Below are 20,034 nucleotides of genomic sequence, written 5' to 3'. Positions count from 1 at the left end.
AGGGGAAGGTCACGGTTGGGCTGGGGAGGCTTAGCCTCCCCAAGCCTCTTATACGGGGCGCTTATGCATGTCCTCTATGCTTGTACCTGTATACTTTTTAAAATATTCACATTGGAACTTTACCCAAATTTAGGGTTGCCATGTGTCCTCTTTTAAGAGGATATGTCCTTTTTTTGGACGTCTTCAGATATGTCCTCCAGGATTTTTAATATTTAGGAAAGTGTCCTCTTTTTCTTTGATGTGCCTATGGCCAACATACCTACCCACATAACAGGGTCGCCGAGAGCCGGGGCCGGGCCCAGGAAAAGGCTGCTCCCGCCCCCCCCCCCCCCCAAGATCACGTCGCATTGTGCCCCCCCCCCCCCCACCCGAGGTCGCCGGGCCCCCCTCCACCCGCTGCCAGTGCCGGGCCCTCTGAACTAACCTGAAGCGCCTTCATCTTCGACGCAAGCAGCAGGGCAGACCTCTCCTTCCTTCCCTGCCCCACCCTCGTGGACGTTACATCAGGCGAGGGCGGGACACGGAAGGAAGGAGTGGCCTGCCCTGCTGCTTGCGTCGAAGATGAAGGCGCTTCAGGTTAGTTGTGGGAGCGACGGAGAGCGGGTGGGCCGGACTGTGGCGGCGCTGGGCCCCCCGTGGAGGCCCAGGCCCGGGGACTTTTGTCCCCCCTGTCCCCCCCTCTTGACGGCCCTGCCACATAATGAGAGAACCCATCTCTGGCATATTTGTCAGTCTGGACACATGGGGGTGCGGGTGCTAAAGAGAGAGAAAGGCATTACTGATCTCCTCTCTGTTTCCCTGCTGGTTGAATTTGTCAAAGGAATTTTGTTTGTGCAGCACAACTTTAAGAATATGTCAATCAAAGATATCTCAGACGCCAACCAAAGTTGTTGAGGGATGTTTGCTCTTCTGACAAGTACACTTAGGCTAAGACTCAATCAATCTCAAATCCGAAAGTTCTTGAAAAGTAGATTGTCTACTGCTGTACTGTTTGATGTGTGTTCATTAACTAAAGGCTATGATTACATACTGGTTTAGCAAAGGTAGCAACCATTTTTTTTTTTTTTCTGTCCTCTTTATTTTGTCTCTGCAATTGTCCCCATAACAGTATGTGTGTTCTTCTGGTGCAGTTTTATGAAAAATTGGCTTTACACATGGGAAAACTTTTTAGATTTATCCACTTAATTAGTAATAAAACCTGTGGTAAATAATGTACATTAATGCAGTAGAGCACATCAGAAAATCCCATTATCTCAGGCCTTCACTCCCATTATCTCAGATATTCACTTAAGGACCCTTTTACTAAGCCACGTAGGCACGTACCCACATCCTGTGCACATCAATTTTGAACTACCACCCGGCTACTGTATGGCCCAGGTGGTAATTTTATTTTCTATGAGCGCCCACTACGCGCCCCGGAATATTTCTGGAACATGGCGCTAACTGGGCAGTGATCAGCATTATATGCATGCTGATGATTATCGCCCGCTTAACACTTGAGACTTTGCCGCTAGGCCAGTGGGTGGTGGTAAGCTCTCAGGCCCAAAATGGACGTTTGCCAAGTTTATTTTGCCGCACGTCCTTTTTTGCAGGTGCGCTGAAAAATGGACTTTTGCACGTCCAATACACATGTCTACACCAGCGCAGGCCACTTTTCGGCGCATCTTAGTAAAAGGACCCCTAAGGGCCCAATATTGAGAAAATGCTGACAGACAATATTCAAAGTGATTTAACTGACCAGAAGAGGCTCCTGTCTGGTTAAATTACTTGTGCAGGCTATTTGCTAATATTCAGTGGTACTTAATCATTTGGTGCTGCTGAATATCACCACAGACTGCTACACAGCCAGCTATTTTGTGGGCGATCCAGGGGCTCAGTTGGCACTTACACAGTTAATTGCTGATATCCAGCACTTAACTGGCTAGGTTAACTGACAAATCGAACCACAAAACACTCAGTCGAATCTTTATCTGGTCTTGCATTTAACCACATAAGAGGAAGCCAGCAGCCTAAACCCGGAAAGTCAATGTCAATGCCTGGACATGGCACAGCTTTGAATATCCGAGTATAACACCAGTGGCAGACAAAAAACGCTGACAGCTGAATTTACCTCAGAGCTCATAAATGAATACTCCTAAATGAATTTCCTAACTTTGTGCCTTCTTTACAGCTAAACTTAGGGGCCCTTTTACAAAGGTGTGCTGAAAAATGGCCTGCAGTAGTGTAGACGCGTGTTTTTGGCGTGCGCAGAATCATTTTTCAATGCACCAGTAAAAAAATACCTTTTTAAAATTTTTGCTGAAAATGGACATACGGCAAAATGAAAATTGCCACACATCCATTTTGAGTCTGAGACCTTACCGCCAGCCATTGACCTAGTGGTAAGGTCTCATGTAGTAACCGGGTGGCAAATGTCTTAGTAAAAGGGCCCCTTAGGAGCTTTTCAGCTGAAAATTCATCTTTAGGAGCTTAAAAATTGCCTAGATTTAGGAGCCTAGTACTGACTTCTTTGCCCCACCCTAATTCCGTCCCTGTTTCCACCCACTTTTTATGCTCCTAAATTTAAAGAGTTGTGGGCCCAATGTTCAGCCCATGGCAGTAAAAGACTTGTAAATCAATTACAGCTGTGGACTGAACTGAACCCACATACTCAATGGCAGGGCATGCATGGATTCCAGCACTAAATATCCAGGTTGTGCGGCAACCTGAAAGTTAACTGGGCACCGGCTAATATGTAGATGAGTGTCCGGTTAATAGGTCAGCTGTTTTGTCATCCTAACTTTGTCCACATACTTAGCTGGTTATCAGACTGAATATCACTGCTAACCCACTAAGTTGCAGCTCTGCCCAAAATCCACCCCCAGACTGCCCCTACCCTAGCTGGTTGCCAGTTATTGGCAATATTCAACAGCACTACCTGGTTAATATCGATGGCCGCCCAACTCAGTGGTGTTTAACTGGGCAGGACACTGGTTTCCTGGTTAAACTCCTCTGAATATTGACCCCTTAGTAAAAATTTGAGTAACAGTTTATATACTCAGCCCTTGTAAATTTTCAAAGAGGCCAATTTATGAATGTGGGATACAAATGCAATAAATAAATAAATATAACTCTCAAATTTAGGAGCATCAAGCCTTTGAATATTGAGCCCTTAGATTATAAGCACCAGGACAAATTTGAAAGCTCTGTCTAGTATCTAGCATCCCTTTTCTAGAAACATTTATAGAACAGTCTGTGTTCAACTCAGTGATTGGCTAGAAGAGAGAAACTGGCCAGATCCATGTCAGTCTGGATTCAGACTTGTTTATGGAACTGAAATGGGCCTCATGTCCCTACTAGATGATTTTCACAGAAACCGAGATAGGGAATTTTGCCTCGGTGGTAGTATTACTGGTTTTCTCAGCTGCTTTTTGACACTGTGTACCACAATATCATGCTAGCACAACTGCCAGAAACAGGTATCGGAGGTACAGTACTTGCTTGGTTGCTATCAGATAGGCAACAATCCAAACTGTTCAGTGTCACCGTATCTCCTCCTATTCTGTTCAATATCTGTCTCAAGCCACTAGCCGAGCTGATTGAATCAATTGACAGTTCTACATCTACACAGATGACCTGCAGCTATTCATACCGATTGAACCGGACTTACCTACAGCCCTTAATAAACTGACTACCTTATGGACATGGTACATATCTATTGAATGGAAACTTATTTAGCTGCAAAGTTTGTTTTACAAAGATTGTATATTTTGACACTGGAGTTATATGGTCTACCCTCCTGCTTTTTGTTGATTTCTGTACTTATTGTAATGATAGTCTTGCCTAAGGATCAGAAAACCAACCAAATCAGTAACTTAATACTAATTTTTAGGATGCAGTTTATAAATATTACAGGCACTCTTATGTGGTCAGCAATTCTTATGAATATATAATAGAAATAACGCAATATTTTCTCATCAAGTGAGGGGCCTGGTAAATCAGTACACTGAGCTGTTTCCCAGAGTCAGCAGTTACTTCAGATCTATAATCTTTAAAAATTCTGCCAAATTCTATTTTCACTTGATAATAAATTATATACCATCACTGAGACTTTTAAATGTGTATACTGTGATGAGAGAGTGATGGAACTTCAGCTTGGATTCCAAGTCTTAGAAGGGTCTCTATGCTTTCTAGTGCCAGAATAATATACATCATTTTTCCCACAGAGAAAATAGAATTTGCTATTCTAGGAAATTGAAGCATGCCGCCTGGTTGCGTCTGTAAAAGAAAGTGGCAGCAGTACAGGGATGAGAGTTGCATACTTCAAACATCAACAAGACTTTATACTCTAGCTTTTACAATGCTATTTCATAATATGCTAGCCCCTTATTTAGAGCTGGAAGAAAACCGTAACCAAAATTTAAGAAGAATACTAAAAAGCAAGTGTGCATCCTCTTAAAAAATAAACCAGGATATTTGAGTCCCCTACCCAAGACAGCATTTATTAATAATAGAAATCAAGCACTGTATAAGCTAAGCTCTTACTAATGTTGAAGTGTTGTTTTCCAGGAGAAGATGATGATGACGACGAATGTGGAGAAGAGAAGCTGCCATCTTGCTTTGATTACGTGATGCACTTTCTGACTGTGTTCTGGAAAGTTCTATTTGCCTTCGTCCCACCAACAGAGTACTGGAATGGTTGGGCCTGCTTCATTGTGTCCATTACAATGATTGGTCTCCTGACAGGGTTAATAGGAGACTTGGCTTCCCATTTCGGCTGTACTATTGGCCTGAAGGATTCTGTGACTGCTGTGGTATTTGTTGCTCTGGGAACTTCAGTGCCAGGTAAAGAATATTTCTTGCTATCGACTACATAGAACATTATCGTTGGATGTATGTGTCTTTGTGGAAAAGAGAAATGTATGAAAGAGATAGGAGGCCAGATCTGTTCTCTTGGAAAAACATATAGGGGTCAATATTCAACTGGCGGTGTTCACCACGTTTTTTGGCCAGCATGAATATCCAATTATACATAGCCAGTGATATTCAGCATTTTCGGGGTCTTTTACTAAGCCGCAGTAAAATTTTTAGCATGCGGTGGAATTCAGCTGGTGGTAAACACAGAGAAGCCCATTATATTCCTATGTGCCTCTCGGGTTTTACCACTAACTGATTTCTACTGCAAGCTAAAAATGCTACCACAGATTAGTAAAATACCCCCTTAACCAGATAAGTTAAGCAGGATAAAGACAGAACTGTCTAACTTATCCAGTTAAGCAGGGCCGCTGAGAGACTGGGCCGGGCCCGGAGCAAGGCAGCCCCTGGGGCCCCGCCGCCGTGCCACAGTCCCCACCCGCCCCCTCTGTCCGCCACCGGGCCAGGCCCTCTGCATTCAAATCATCACAGTGCCTCACCTGTCACCTCCGTGACTGAAAGCGCAACAACGGCATATCGGATTTGCCTCTCTTCGGGCCTTCCCTCCCTGTATCCCACCCTCGTCTGATGTAACTTCTGTGAGGGCGAGACACAGGGAGGGAAGGCCCGAAGGCAGGTGAATCCGATCTGCCGCTGCTGCGCTTTCAGTCACGGAGGTGATAGGTGATGTGCTGTGATAATTTCAATGCAGGGTGCCCGGCCCGGTGGCGGACGGTCAACGGAGCCGAGGGCGGGTGAGACCGGGGACTGCAGCACTGGGCTCCCCTTGAATTTTGTCCCCTCTGCCCCCCCCTCTCTGCGGCCATGCAGTTAAGTGGTGAATATCAAGAGTGGTGTTCTAGCCACTAGGCCACTCCTCCACTCCCACTTAGCCCCAGACAATCTATTTAATTGGACAGGAACCTCTCTCAACTGTTTAAATTGCTTTGAATATTAGCCCCATATAATTTATATATGATGTCACGTGATTAGGAACAGGTGGGCACCCTGTTTCAAATCTTATTGCGAGTTCTCAGGTCTGACTACTTTGATACATGAGATGAAAATATTTTGCACTGACTCGTTTGTTCCTTATGACAGCATAAAAATATAAGAAAAGCACTGCTAAGATAGACCATGGTTCTTTCCGGTCTCTGATAGTAGCAAGTCCAGTAGCTCATTTCTAGGTATAAGCTCTCTCAGGCCTACCTGGCTAACAGTTTTTTTATGGAATTTTCGTCCAGGAACTTGTCCAAACTCTTTTGAATCCCAGTAGATTAGTTGCTTTAAACACATCCTTCATGAACAGATGCAACAGCTTTAAAAAATGTGATGCGTGAAAAAAATCTTTATATGATTTGCTTTCAGTGTGCTGGTCATTAATTTCATGGAGTGTTTTCTTGTATTTTGAAAAGTTAAACAACCATTTCCTATTTAACCTTTGCACTCCACTCATGTTATAAACTTCTCTCCTATCTCTTCTCAGTCCTCTTTTCTCTGTGCTGAAAAGCCCTTGACTCCATCCCTTTTATCATTTGTGTCACCTTTCTCGGAACCTTTTCCAGTTCCACTATTTCCATTTTGAGATGTGGTGATTAGAACTGCACAATACTCAAGGTGTGATTGCTCCATTGACCTATATAAAGGCATAATGATATTCTTCATTTTTTATCTCCATTCCTTTTTGAATGATCCCTAATATTTTATTTGCTTTTATTTTTTTTAGCAACTGCAGCATACCCTCTACAGTGACTCCAGGGTCTTTGTCGTAGGTGGAGACCCTTATCTCCAGATCCAGCGTTTTGTACCTGTAGTTGGGATTATTTGTACGTACAGGCATCACTTTGCATTCGTTCACATTAAGGGGGACCTTTCTTACTAAGTTCTACTACTACTACTTATCATTTCTATAGCGCTACTAGACGTACGCAGCGCTCTCATGCAACTACTGCATTGTGGATTCTACTGCACAGCAGTGGCATAGCCAAGGGAAGGTCTTGGAGGCCTGGACCTCTCCATTTTGGACTTGCCCCCCCCCCCCCACCCCCAAACTGTAGTACCCCAACCCCACCAGCTGAAGAGCTCCACCTGTATAAGGAAGTTAGTGGTGTCCTTTCCTGGTGCTGATGCCGGCACTCCTCATGCATACTCAGTTCAACGTGCAACGTGCAGGACATCATCTGGAAGGAGAGCATCTGTTAGGTGTGGTGTGGCAGGAACCTGTCCTCTATGGGATGCAATATCCTCTCACAGCCAAATGGCAGATGAAATTTAATGTGGACAAGTGCAAAGTGATGCACATTGGGAAGAATAACCAAAATTATAGCTATATGATGCTAGATTCCACATTAGGAGTCACCACCCAGAAAAAGGAACTAGGTGTTATTTTGGACAATTTTTATCTACTCCTACCCTAGCTGAGATAATATTTAACCATCGCTCTGACCTCACGTGCAACTTTCTTCAAATCAATCACCTTACTTTCTAATTCTTCCTACTTTCTTACTCATCTATATGTTACCCTTCACTACCAATTATAATGTTCTAGTACATATTGTGTTGTCATTGCAAGTAGTATACCATGATTCTAATGTTGTATTACCACGTGGTGTTCAAAATATTCTGCTTCCAACAACTGCTGCTGTAAATCACACTTGTTTATTCTTACTTTTATTAAGAGGACCTCAGATCTTCCCAGCTTGGCTGTTCTATTCAGAACTCTTTTGCATGTAGCTGGTGGTTCACGGAACAGCTTGTAGCTGGCGGTTCACGGAATACCCTGAAGCTAAGTACAGACTGTTTATGTTTGGGGAGAAGAGAGATCCTACAAACAAAAAGCTGTGAGATTGAGCACTGCATTTAACCCTATTTAAATGTAAATGTAGGACAGAATCAGTTGCAGAAAATATTCTGCTTGACACAAGGGGAAGCTGTGTTTCAGAGGGCAGGAATCACTGGTTTTTCTCCGAGTGGGAGTTTTTTTCAGTGATTTAGAATCCTGACCTCTGAAAGAATTTGATAGCAAATATAGGACCGGTGATAATAAATACTTCCAGAAAACAGCTTGAGCGCATGTAAGAAAATTTCATGCAAAAGAGTTCTGAATAGAACAGCCAAGCTGGGAAGATCTGAGGTCCTCTTAATAAAAGTAAGAATAAACAAGTGTGATTTACAGCAGCAGTTGTTGGAAGCAGAATATTTTGAACACCACGTGGTAATACAACATTAGAATCAGAATATTTCACCAGTGGTCCCTATTTAGGCATTATTGTGGTTTAACACAAAGTAGTATACCATGCCATACTTTGTATTGTTGTTCGAATATTTTTACTGCTCTAATTGCCTATTGCTCATGTTTGATCTATTCTTACTGTACACCGCCTTGAGTGAATTCCTTCAAAAAGGCAGTAAATAAATCTTAATAATAATAATAAATCCTTTGATATCTTCAGCTCAATGTGCAGTGACCAAAACAGCAAACAGAATATTAGGAATTGTTAAGAAAGGAATAGAGCATGAAACAAAGAATATCATAATACCTCTGTATCTCTCCATGGTGGGACTTCACCTTGAGTATTGTCTGTAGTTCTGGTTGCCATATCTCAACAAAGATGTAGCAGAATCAGAAAAAGTACAGAGAAAGGCAATCGCAATGGTAAAGGGGGGTGGAATGATTAACCTATGAGGAAAGACTACAGAGATTAGGGCTCTTCAGCCTGGAAGAGTTGACTGAGGAGAGATTTGGTAAAGGTCTGCATAATCCTGAGTGGAGTGGAACAGATAAAGGAAAATTAATTGCTTACTCTTTTAGAAAAATATAAAGACCAGTGGACATACTACTACTGATCATTTCTATAACACTGCTAGACATATGCAGCGCTGTATACATTATCCCCCTAATTCTATAAAAGTTGCCAAAAATTAAGCGTGCAAAATTTGGACACCCCCTCCAATTTGTGCATGCAATTTAATTGAATAATGAACTAATTAGTGTCAATAATTGGATTTTAACAAGCAATTATTGGCACCATAGGCACCCAGTATAAGAGGCTTGGGGAGGGGGAGACAAGTTATAGATGTGGACTGGGGGGCGGAGGGGGAAAGAGAGCTTGCTGAACCTGCGGGGGAGAGCTGATATTCAGCCATGGTGGTAATATTTGATTTAAAGAGAGAAAAACTGCACATGGAGGAAGAAAATAGGCAGAAGCATCCACTGGACAGTCAAGTCTGTGGAAGACCCAGCTTTTACTTACAGATGTAGGGCAAGAAATGAAGAAGAAAGGCAGAAAGTAAAGAAATAAATGGAAAGGAAGCCCTGGAAATGGAGTTAAGAGGACAGATAGCAGCAAAATTGGATACTGGGCCAGCATGATCAGAAAAACAAAGTCACCAGACAACAAAGGTAGAAAAGATCATTTTATTTTCATTATAGTGTTTGGAATATGTTCACTTTGAGAATTAGGTGCTCAACACTAAAAGTTTATATTTATTTACTTATTTATGGCATTTTATCCCACCATAAACATGAATTAGGGTGTTTCGTGGCTCTACATGTATCATGATATTATGATCCCTTGTTTCATATTGTTGACGGTCTGCATTTTCCGTATGGGTGGTATATTGGTGTATTAGGTTCTGCCCAGTGTAATATTTATGGTACAGAAAGGTTCTGAGTGTGTTTTTGCACAAAGTTGTGCATAGTGTTTTGCAGTTGAGCGATTGTGGTTAGTATATGCTTTGAGCAACCACTTTATTCTTTGACATATGATACATAGCTAATATCTATCTAAATTTAATAAAAGGTATTGTGACTTTTATTTTTATTTTTTTTTCTGTGTGTTATCAGACAATTATGAATTTAAGCTCCACCCCTAACCCCGCCCCCTTTAGCCTCCCCAAACAGTTGGGCCACCGACCGCCTATGATTGGCACTAATTAGATTTAATTGGCATACACGTGATCTGAAAAAGGTGGCACAGAAATGGGAGGGGCATGAGCAGAATAGGAGCGTTCCTAAAGTGTTCACAAGCATTGTTATAGGATAACGGGGCTACGCACCTAATTTAGGTGTGTACATTTGCTCCACATTTCAGTCAGTGCAAATGTCTGCACCTTAAGTTAAATGTGATTCCTGGGTATAAGTTGCTATTTTATAAACTGTGCCTAACTTTTTTTTTGGCACCATATATAGAATCTAGCCATATATGCAGGTACTTTCTCTATCCCTAGTGTGCTCACAATCTAAGTATTTGTACCTGGGGCAATGGAGGGTTAAGTGACTTGTCCAAGGTCACAAGGAGCTGCAGTGAGAATAGAACCCAGTATGCCAGGATCAAAGCCTGCTGCACTGACCATTAGGCTACTCCTCCACCCATACTGTAAGGTTACAAACTGGTGCCTTTAAAATAAATCTGAGAAAACAGTTTTTTTACTTAACACATAGTTATGTTTTAGAACTTATTGCCAGAAGATGTGATAAAAGCAGTTATCATAGCTGCGTTTAATAAAGGCCTGGAGAAAAAGTCAATAATAACATAGACCTGGAGAAAGCCAATTCTTATCCCTGGGGGGTAAGTAACATGAAATCTAGTTATTTTTAGGGATCCCGCCATGCACCTGTGACTTAAATTGGCCACTGTTGGAAACAGGTTACTGAGGGGCCCTTTTACTAAGCCGCGTAAGCGTCTACGTGTGCCCAACATATGCCAAAATGGAGTTACCACCCGGCTATCGCATGGCTTTTGCGGTAATTTCATTTTTGGCACTCGTCCAATACACGCAGCCAAAAAATAATTTTTATTTTTGGATGCGCATATCGGATGCACGCCAAGTGGCATTTTATGCGCATAGGTCATTACCACCTGGTTACCACATGAGACTTTACCACTAGGTCAATGGCTGGCGGTAAGGTCACAGACCAAAAATGGATGCGCAGCAATTTTCATTTTGCCATACGTCCATTTTCTGCAAAAATTTGAAAAAGGCTTTTTTTATAGGTGCGCTGAAAAATGGATTGGCGCATGGCCAATCTTAATAGATATTTTAGCCATTTACCTGTAAATGCACAAATAGCATGTATACACAAATATCTATTTAACTCTAGCTTCAATTTTTCAGCCGCTCCATTTAAACAGACAACGCTACTGAAAATCTAAATAAAATGAATGGAGAAGATATACATTTAACTTTATGTGGTTGCTCTGAGCTGAAAATTGACCTTACGGTTATTTATATGGTGCCTTGTTTTTTTGAATGGAGTGCATGCTGTATTTCGTGGGATCTTAGAATTAGCAAGTGGCTCCATTATTTCAAAGCAGGCTACGATGATCCTGGATTTACAAGATATGTTGCTGCATACTAGACAGATGTGAACCATGTTGCATGTATATTTGTCTATACTTTCTTGGTGCCGGGGGTGGGGGGTGCTATAAGCCTATTTCCAACTTATGTTTTCTTTCTAAATTGGTGGAAAGATGGTTTTTAGTCAACTGGTGGATCATGTTGATAGGATCTCAGCTCTTCATCTTCACCGGTGTGCCTTTCACTCAGGTCATAGTTGCGAAACAGTGTTAAGCCTCTTTGTTGAGTGAACTGCATGCCCAACTGGATGAGGAATACCAGACTTTCTGATATAGGCTCTGCAGGAATTTTGGAGTATTGTTTGAAGCAGGGCTGTGGAGTTGGCGTCGGATCTCCAATCTGCTTTTGACTTGGTGGATTATACTTTTGCTTTCGACCAGACTTTCTGATATAGGCTCTGCAGGAATTTTGGAGTACCATTTGAAGCAGGGCTGTGGAGTTGGAGTTGGATCTCCAATCTGCTTTTGGTGGATTATGCTTTTGCTTTCGACTAGACTTTCTGATATAGGCTATACGGGAATTTTGGAGTACCGTTTGAAGCAGGGCTGTGGAGTTGGAGTCAGAGTAGAGTACTGGTAAATATAAGTTATATTTACTAAAAGTTATATTTGACAGTAGTTTAGATAGGAGTCAGAGCTGGAGCTGGAATTGGAGTCAAACAGTAGAAAAACAGAGGAGTCGAAGTAGAAGGTTTGCAGGCTTATTTTCAAAAGAGAAGGACGCCCATCTCTCGACACAAATCTGAAGATGGGCATCCTTCTCACAGGGTCGCCCAATTCGGGTGATTTTGGGCGGCCCCAACTGCTTTCCATCGCGGGGACGACCAAAGTTCACGGGGGCGTGTCGGAAGCATAGCGAAGGCGGGACTTGGGCGTGCCTAACACATGGGTGTCCTTGACCCATAATGGAAAAAAAAAAGGCATCCCTGACGAGCACTTGGACGACTTTACCTGCTTGTGTTTTTCTTACGACCAAGCCACAAAAATGTGCCCGAACTGACCAGATGATCACCAGAGGGAACCAGGGATGACCTCCCCTTACTTTACTCCCCCAGTGGTCACTAACCCCTCCCACCTTCAAAAAATATCTTTCAAAATCTTTTGTGCCAGCCTCTATGCCAGCCTCAAATGTCATACTCAGGTCCATCACAGCAGTATGCAGGTCCCTGGAGCAGTTTTAGTGATTGCCATGCACTTCAGGCAGGCGGACACAGGCCTATCTCCCCCCTACCTGTTACACTTGTGATGATAAATGTGAGCCCTCCAAAACTCACCAGAAACCCACTGTACCCACATCTAGGTGCCCCCTTCACCCGTAAGGGCTATGGTAGTGGTGTACAGTTAGGGGTAGTGGGTTTTGGGGGGGGTTGGGGGGCTCAGCACACAAGGTTAAGGGAGCTATGTACCTGGAAGCAATTTCTGAAGTCCACTGCAGTGCCCCCTAGGGTGCCCAGTTGGTGTCCTACTACTACTACTACTATTTAGCATTTCTATAGCGCTATAAGGCATACGCAGCGCTGCACAAACATAGAAGAAAGACAGTCCCTGCTCAAAGAGCTTACAATCTAATAGACAAAAAATAAATAAAGTAAGCAAATCAAATCAATTAATGTGAACGGGGAGGAAGAGAGGAGGGTAGGTGGAGGCGAGTGGTTACAAGTGGTTACGAGTCAAAAGCAATGTTAAAGAGGTGGGCTTTCAGTCCAGATTTAAAGGTGGCCAAGGATGGGGCAAGACATAGGGGCTCAGGAAGTTTATTCCAGGCGTAGGGTGCAGCGAGACAGAAGGCGCGAAGTCTGGAGTTGGCAGTAGTGGAGAAGGGAACAGATAAGAAGGATTTATCCATGGAGCGGAGTGCACGGGAAGGGGTGTAGGGAAGGACGAGTGTGGAGAGATACTGGGGAGCAGCAGAGTGAATACATTTATAGGTTAGTAGAAGAAGTTTGAACAGGATGCGAAAACGGATAGGGGGCCAGTGAAGGGTCTTGAGGAGAGGGGTAGTATTAGTAAAGCGACCCTGGCAGAAGATGAGACGGGCAGCAGAGTTTTGAACCGACTGGAGAGGGGAGAGGTGACTAAGTGGGAGGCCAGCAAGAAGCAGATTGCAGTAGTCTAAACGAGAGGTGACAAGGGTGTGGATGAGGGTTTTGGTAGAGTGCTCGGAAAGAAAGGGGCGGATTTTACGGATGTTGTAAAGAAAGAAACGACAGGTCTTGGCGGTCTGCTGGATATGAGCAGAGAAGGAGAGAGAAGAGTCAAAGATGACCCCAAGGTTTCGAGCTGAGGAGACAGGGAGAATGAGAGAGCCATCAACAGAAATAGAAAATGGGGGGAGCGGGGAGGTGGGTTTGGGGGGGAAAATGAGAAGCTCGGTTTTGGTCATATTTAATTTCAGGTGGCGTTGAGACATCCAGGCAGCAATGTCAGACAAGCACGCTGAAACTTTGGTTTGGATGCAAGGTAAGATATCAGGGGTAGAAAGGTAGATTTGGGAGTCATCAGCATAGAGATGGTAGGAAAAGCCATGGGATGAGATTAATGAACCAAGGGAAGAAGTGTAGATAGAAAAGAGGAGGGGACCAAGAACAGAACCCTGAGGTACGCCGACAGGCAGAGGGATAGAAGTAGAAGAGGATCCACCAGAGTGAACACTAAAGGTGCGGAGGGAGAGTAGGAAGAGAACCAGGAAAGGACAGAGCCCTGGAATCCAAGTGAGGACAGGGTATTGAGAAGTATGCTGTGATCGACAGTTTCAAAAGCAGCGGAAAGATCAAGAAGAATGAGGATGGAATATTGACCTCTGGATTTAGCCAGTAATAGGTCATTGGAGACTTTAGTAAGCGCAGTTTCGGTTGAGTGGAGAGGGCGAAAACCAGATTGTAATGGGTCAAGAATAGCATATGAGGAGAGAAAATCAAGGCAGCGGTGGTGAACAGCACGCTCAAGTAATTTGGAGAGAAAAGGAAGGAGGGAGATGGGTCAGTAATTAGAGGGACAAGTAGGGTCAAGTGAAGGCTTCTTAAGGAGAGGTGTGACCACAGCATGTTTAAAGGCAGCAGGGACAGTCGCAGTGGAAAGTGAGAGGTTGAGAATGTGACAGATAAAAGGAATAAGAGTAGGAGAGATGGCATTAAGAAGGTGGGTGGGAATGGGATCAGAGGAACAGGTGGTACATTTTGAGGAAGAAAGGAGAAGTGTAGTTTCCTCAATAGTAACTTCAGGAAAGGAGGAAAGGGAGTGAGGGGAAGGAGAGAGAGGGGAACGGACTAGTGGAGGGAGAGCTGGTGAGGTAGAGAAAGCAATGTTTATCTTTTGAACCTTGTTGTGAAAGAATTCAGCAAGAGTCTGAGGAGATAATGAAGGGGGAGTTGGGGGAGGGGGCACCTTGAGGAGAGAGTTCAATGTGGTGAAGAGAAGTCGAGGATTAGAGCCAAGAGAGTTGGTCAGTTGGATATAATAATTCTGGCATATCAGGGGGACCAGTGCACTATGAATGCTGGCTTCTCCCACGACCAAAAGGCTTGCATTTGGTCATTTCTGAGATGGGTGTCCTTGGTTTCCATTATCGCCGAAAATCAGAAACGACCAAGTCTAGGGACGATCATCTCTAAGGACAACCTAAATTTCAGGATTTGGGCATCCGCGACCATATTAGCTTAACGAAAGATGGACATCCATCTTGTTTCGATAATATGGGTTTCCTCGCCCCTTCGCCGGGACATTTTGCGAGGACGTCCTCAGCAAAACTTGGGCGTCCTTTTTGATTATGCCCCTCTTGGTGTACCAACTCCACAGCCTTGGTTTGAAACATCTTCAGATGTTGCAGAATATGGCTACTCATTATTAACACCATGCCCATATGTTCGATTGTGTCCAGCCCTTATTGATTCATCTGTGTTGGTTGCCTGTTTTGTATATGTTCTGCTACAAAATATTGCTTTTGACTTTTCAAGCGGTCCATGAATGCTCTCCTAGTTATTTGGCCTTCCTGATTAGTTTATATGTTTGGACCATTCCCTCGATGAACACCATTTACAGTAGTCCTCCCCCCTTCTTTATTGGAGTGACTTGAATGGACATGGAAGAATATCTTCTACTTTTTGGCACCTTTTTTATGGAACGCTCTCCCAACATCTCTGTGAGGGGAGGGATCTTTGGTCCAATTTAAATCTCTTTTAAAAATGGTGTGTGGTTTTTTTTTTCATTTGGCCTATCAGGTCTAAGAGCTAGAATTCTGTTGGTGGTTAGGAGTGCCTATATATATATGTGTATATATTTTTATTTTTATTTATTTTGTTTTGTTTTCTTCTTTACTCTTTTTGTATGGATGCTTGAACTCTTTCCTGTTGAATATTGTAGTTTCTTGTTCTAATATTTGCTTTGTAAACCACTTTGATTTGTGTTGCAATAATGGCGGTATATCAAGAATAAATAACCTGACCTAACTCATCCACACATTAATTTATATATTCTTGCTTTGTACATTTTACCAAGCCCATGTGTAACAACACTGCATCTGAATGCACCAAGTAGCTTTTTTTTTCTTTTCAGATTCATGTAGCCTATGAAAGACTAACTGCTGTACAGATATTTCAAAGGCAGCAAAGCATGAAGGATCAATAAAAAAAACTGAGCACCAAACAGAGGGACTTATATTACCATACATGCTGCTCTGTCAGCAAGACAAGATGCCTCTCACAGCAATTAATCATTTTGATAATCAATTGGAATTCATCTTGTCACATCTGTATGCTGTAGAAATAGGATAGTTTTTATAGCAGCTTTTGGTGGATATGTGTTCCTCTTTACAAACGTACAATACCAAGCTCTGGGTAGCCAAGAGAGAGCTGTAGGCACAGAATTTCTGGTGAGCATGATGTTACAGGTTCTGTAGAATCATTTAATTTAACAGTTTCTTGAAACATCTCAGGACAATTTCTCAGAGCGAGCCACCCTCTTGGTATTTTTTTTTATCTGAAAAAGATAAAGCAATAGTGTTGAGGTGTTCAGAAACAAGGATTATCTTTTTGTGGTAGAAAGTTCCAAATATTTCCTGATGAGGCTTGTGCCACACAGTTACATAGAAAACAATTTCTTCAATTGAAATCACATAGAGAGAAACCACTGCCAAGCTGACTTAGAAATTCTGCAGACCCCTAGGTAGGGTTCCAAGGGGATGGGGGCATGCAGGGAAGGGAGGACCTGGTATCTATTATGAGGAGCAGGGTTTCTTTAACAGAGGTTGTTTTGTTTCTGAGGAGGAACAGGGTTTATTTATTTATATATTTATTTATTTGTTTGTTACATTTGTATCCCACATTTTCCCACCTATTTGTAGGCTCACTGTGGCTTACATAGTACCGGAGAGGAGTTTGGAGACTCCGATGTAAACAAATACAAAGTGATGTTGTGGTAAGATAAAGTTCATGTGGCACAGCCACATTAGGGAATCGTACAATGGAAGAGTTGTGTTATGTCCATTACATACTTTAGTTTTGTTGTGTTGCAGAGATCAGGCATTTATGTTGGATTGGTAGGGTATGCCTTTTTAAACAGGTTAGTTTTTAATTTTTTCCGGAAGTTTAGGTGGACTGGGTTGGACTGGGAGGGCTAGGGGACTTGTTCTGTAACTTGTAAGGGTGGTCAGGGTATGCCTTGGGGGGCAGGGTATGACTTAAGTGGTCGGGGTCTAACTTGGGAAGGACTGCTATTTTTGTTGGGCTGGATGTCAAGCTGTGGGACCCAAAGAAGGTGAATTGGGAGGGGGTACTGTATGCTGTGTTTTATTTTTTTATTTACATTCTGTCCTGCATTGCATTGCATTTAGTGTCTGATAACTCGGGTGCTCCCTCGCTATCAAGCAGTCCATGTAAAGTGGTGCCTCTGTGGTAATAATCTGCCCTGTGCGGTAAATGCAGGGCAGATGGTGGCCACACCACCTGCATTTATGCAATAACTACCATAAGGTAACTGCAAAGACTGTGTGGTAAATGCAGAAGATGTGATGACCATCTGCCCTGCATTTACCACACAGCCTTTGGACTTGTGTTAACCATGCAATAAGTGCAATTTTCTGTAGCTTAGTAGAAGGCCTTCCCCCCTTAATACCCAATGTATGATCAGATCAGTGGCGTAGCAAGGGGGGGCGGGAGGGGCGGTCCGCCCCGGGTGTCAACTCAGGGGGGGTGCTCCCTGCCAGCTCTCCCCCTCGGCGAATCGACACCCCCCCCCCCAGCTCCCGCACCCTACCTTTAAAAAGAATATCGGGAGGTGAGGCGCAGCGCCTCGCGCCTGCCCTGTATGTAAAAGAAATGTGGACTGTCGGGTCTTCCATCGCTGTATCTGTCCCGCCCTCCGCTGACGCAACTTCCTATTTCCGCAAGGGTGGGACAGACAGAGCGAGAGAAGGCCCGACGGTCCACATTTCTTTTACGTGCAGGACAGGCACGAGGCGCTGCGCCTCACCTCCCGATATTCTTTTTAAAGGTAGGGTGCGGGAGCTGGGGGGGGGGGTCGATTCGCCGAGGGGGAGAGCTGGCAGGGAGCACCCCCCCTGAGTCGCCTCCCGATATTCATTTTAAAGGTAGGGTGCGGGAGCTGGTCGGGGGGAGGGGGGTGTCATCATGCTGCACCTGGGGGGGTGCAATGGTGAACCGCCCCACCCCGGGTGGCAGCCCCCCCTGCTACGCCACTGGATCAGATTGAAGTGTTTTAAGCTCTAATATGCCATCTCTTGTTGAATAAAGCTATCTTCACTGCTAGGATTCTGCAAAAAAATATAGTTTGTTGTAATTTCCTAAAAAAGCAAAAAGGTATATATGAGTGTAAAATGGATCATCTCTGAGAACTGATTCACTTGAGGGCACATCAACATCACAGAACTTAAATTTATAATGGAAGAGTGTGATTGCTCTGAGATCTGGATACCAGACTCCACTAATCTGGTAGAATAAAACCTCTTTGTCCTCTTCTTTGAAAACTCCATTGCCTTCCTCAAGTGCCTTCTTGCGCCACTGAAAACATTGTACAGCTCTATGAACCTACCAAAGTATCATCACTACCCTATTCACTTAATGATGTAAGGCTGTAAGTATAAATGCTTTTGCTATATCAGGCTATCTTTCGCGGCATTGTATAACTTGTAACCTAAATCCAGTTTGTCATAAGGCTGGTATCTATTCCTTGCCAGTGCTGAGAGGCGGACTAATGCAGGTCCCTTAGACCTAACGTCTCTCTCAGTGGCAATTTCTTTTAGAAATGCACAACTCCCTGATTACCCCAGTACTAGTGCTATTTAGAGATGGAGTCAGATTTAAGGTCACTCCAGCCTTCTTGGGGGGCTCGGGACCCCTCAATTCACAACACCCCTCAAAGGTCACCTTTTTCACCAAGTTTCACTAACCCCATAGTTCTAGGCATCCACAGGTATACACTATCCATCCAATAATCCGCCTCATCCCACTTCAACTTGTTAAGTTTCATTTGTCTGATAAACTCCTTAAAATGAGCCATCTCCTACTTCAGTACTTTTAGGGAACAATTCTATAAATGAGCCCCACATTATTTATTTATTTATTTAGATTTTGCTTACACCTTTTTCAGTAGTAGCTCAAGGTGAGTTACATTCAGGTACTCTGGATTATTATTATTATTATTTGTTGCATTTGTATCCCACCTTTTCCCACCTCTTTGCAGGCTCAAAGTGGCTTACAGTACATCATGAGTAGTGGAAGAATATTAGAAAATAAACATTTAGTATTACAGAAGGATCTTGGTCAGCATGATGATAATAAAACAAAGTAATAGTATACAAGCAGATATTATGAAACAGTTCTGAATATAGATGGGCAAGTTGTGCATATTCACATTGGTTGATCTTTGATGATTTGGAGGAGTCTATTTTGGCTGGTTGAACAGGGGTCTAGTATGTTCTGTCCCAGGAGGGCTCCCAATCTAAGTTTCTACCTGAGGCAATAGAGGGTTAAGTGACTTGCCCAAGATCACAAGGAGCAGCAGCGGGCTTTGAACTGGCCACCTCTGGATTGCAAGACCAGTGCTCTAACCACTAGGCCATTCACCTACCAGTGCTGTGTGCTGAACACTAATTCTATAACAGAATCTCTGTGGCCAGTAGAATACTAGCATAAGTCAGCATTATGAAAGCATAAACACTTACACAACAGGATATTTCAGATCTTTTTATTGAAGATGTATCAAAGAAAGAAGAACGGTACAACATCAGCCATTAACAGTATCACGGAGCTACATGGATCACGACAGTCTCATGTTAGAACAACAAAACTGACATATACAATAAGTGGTATTAAAGATCCTGCAAAAAAGTATCTAGCACAGACCACATTTCCTTGTTGGTTAAAATGTGACACATTCGGCGGCAACAGACTCATACTTAGGAATGAGGCAGACTGAATTCCACCAAAAGGTCAAAACAGTAGAGGAGACAAAAAAGAAGAACCTCTCACCGATGGTGTCCAAAATTCCTTATGTTGAAGCTTCCAGATGATTCTACAGCAAATGAGACCCTGACCCAACACGACTCGTTTTTTGGCTGTACTGGCCTGCCTCAGGGGTCTGTTATCAGAATAGAAACTAAGCAGATACTGGAGAGAAGAGCCCTCCTACCCATGGAGAGAAGAGGAAGTTGGGTTCTATACATGAGTGAATCCAGTTCTTAAAGCAGAGAGTAATGTTTATACCTTATGGTTGCATCCTGCTGTCCCTAAGATCCTCCAAGTACCTCCTCCTCCCCCTCCTCCCTTCA

The 20,034-nt window shown here is 43.3% G+C and overlaps 1 protein-coding gene across 4 annotated transcripts in view; it reads left to right on the top strand.

The window, feature by feature from the left end:
* The window catches only part of SLC8A1 (solute carrier family 8 member A1), an 879,594-nt gene that overhangs the window by 820,323 nt on the left and 39,237 nt on the right, over nt 1–20,034 (top strand). For all 4 annotated transcript variants that reach the window (XM_030195912.1, XM_030195915.1, XM_030195914.1 and 1 more), the window contains one exon: nt 4,549–4,824. In XM_030195912.1, the coding sequence (XP_030051772.1) occupies nt 4,549–4,824 (276 nt within the window). The remainder of the gene's footprint in view (nt 1–4,548; nt 4,825–20,034) is intronic.

The sequence above is a fragment of the Microcaecilia unicolor genome, chromosome 3 (assembly GCF_901765095.1).
Source record: "Microcaecilia unicolor chromosome 3, aMicUni1.1, whole genome shotgun sequence".
Lineage (NCBI taxonomy): Eukaryota > Metazoa > Chordata > Amphibia > Gymnophiona > Siphonopidae > Microcaecilia > Microcaecilia unicolor.
Note: the sequence above shows the minus strand (reverse complement) of the source record. Positions and strands in the feature narration are given on the sequence as shown.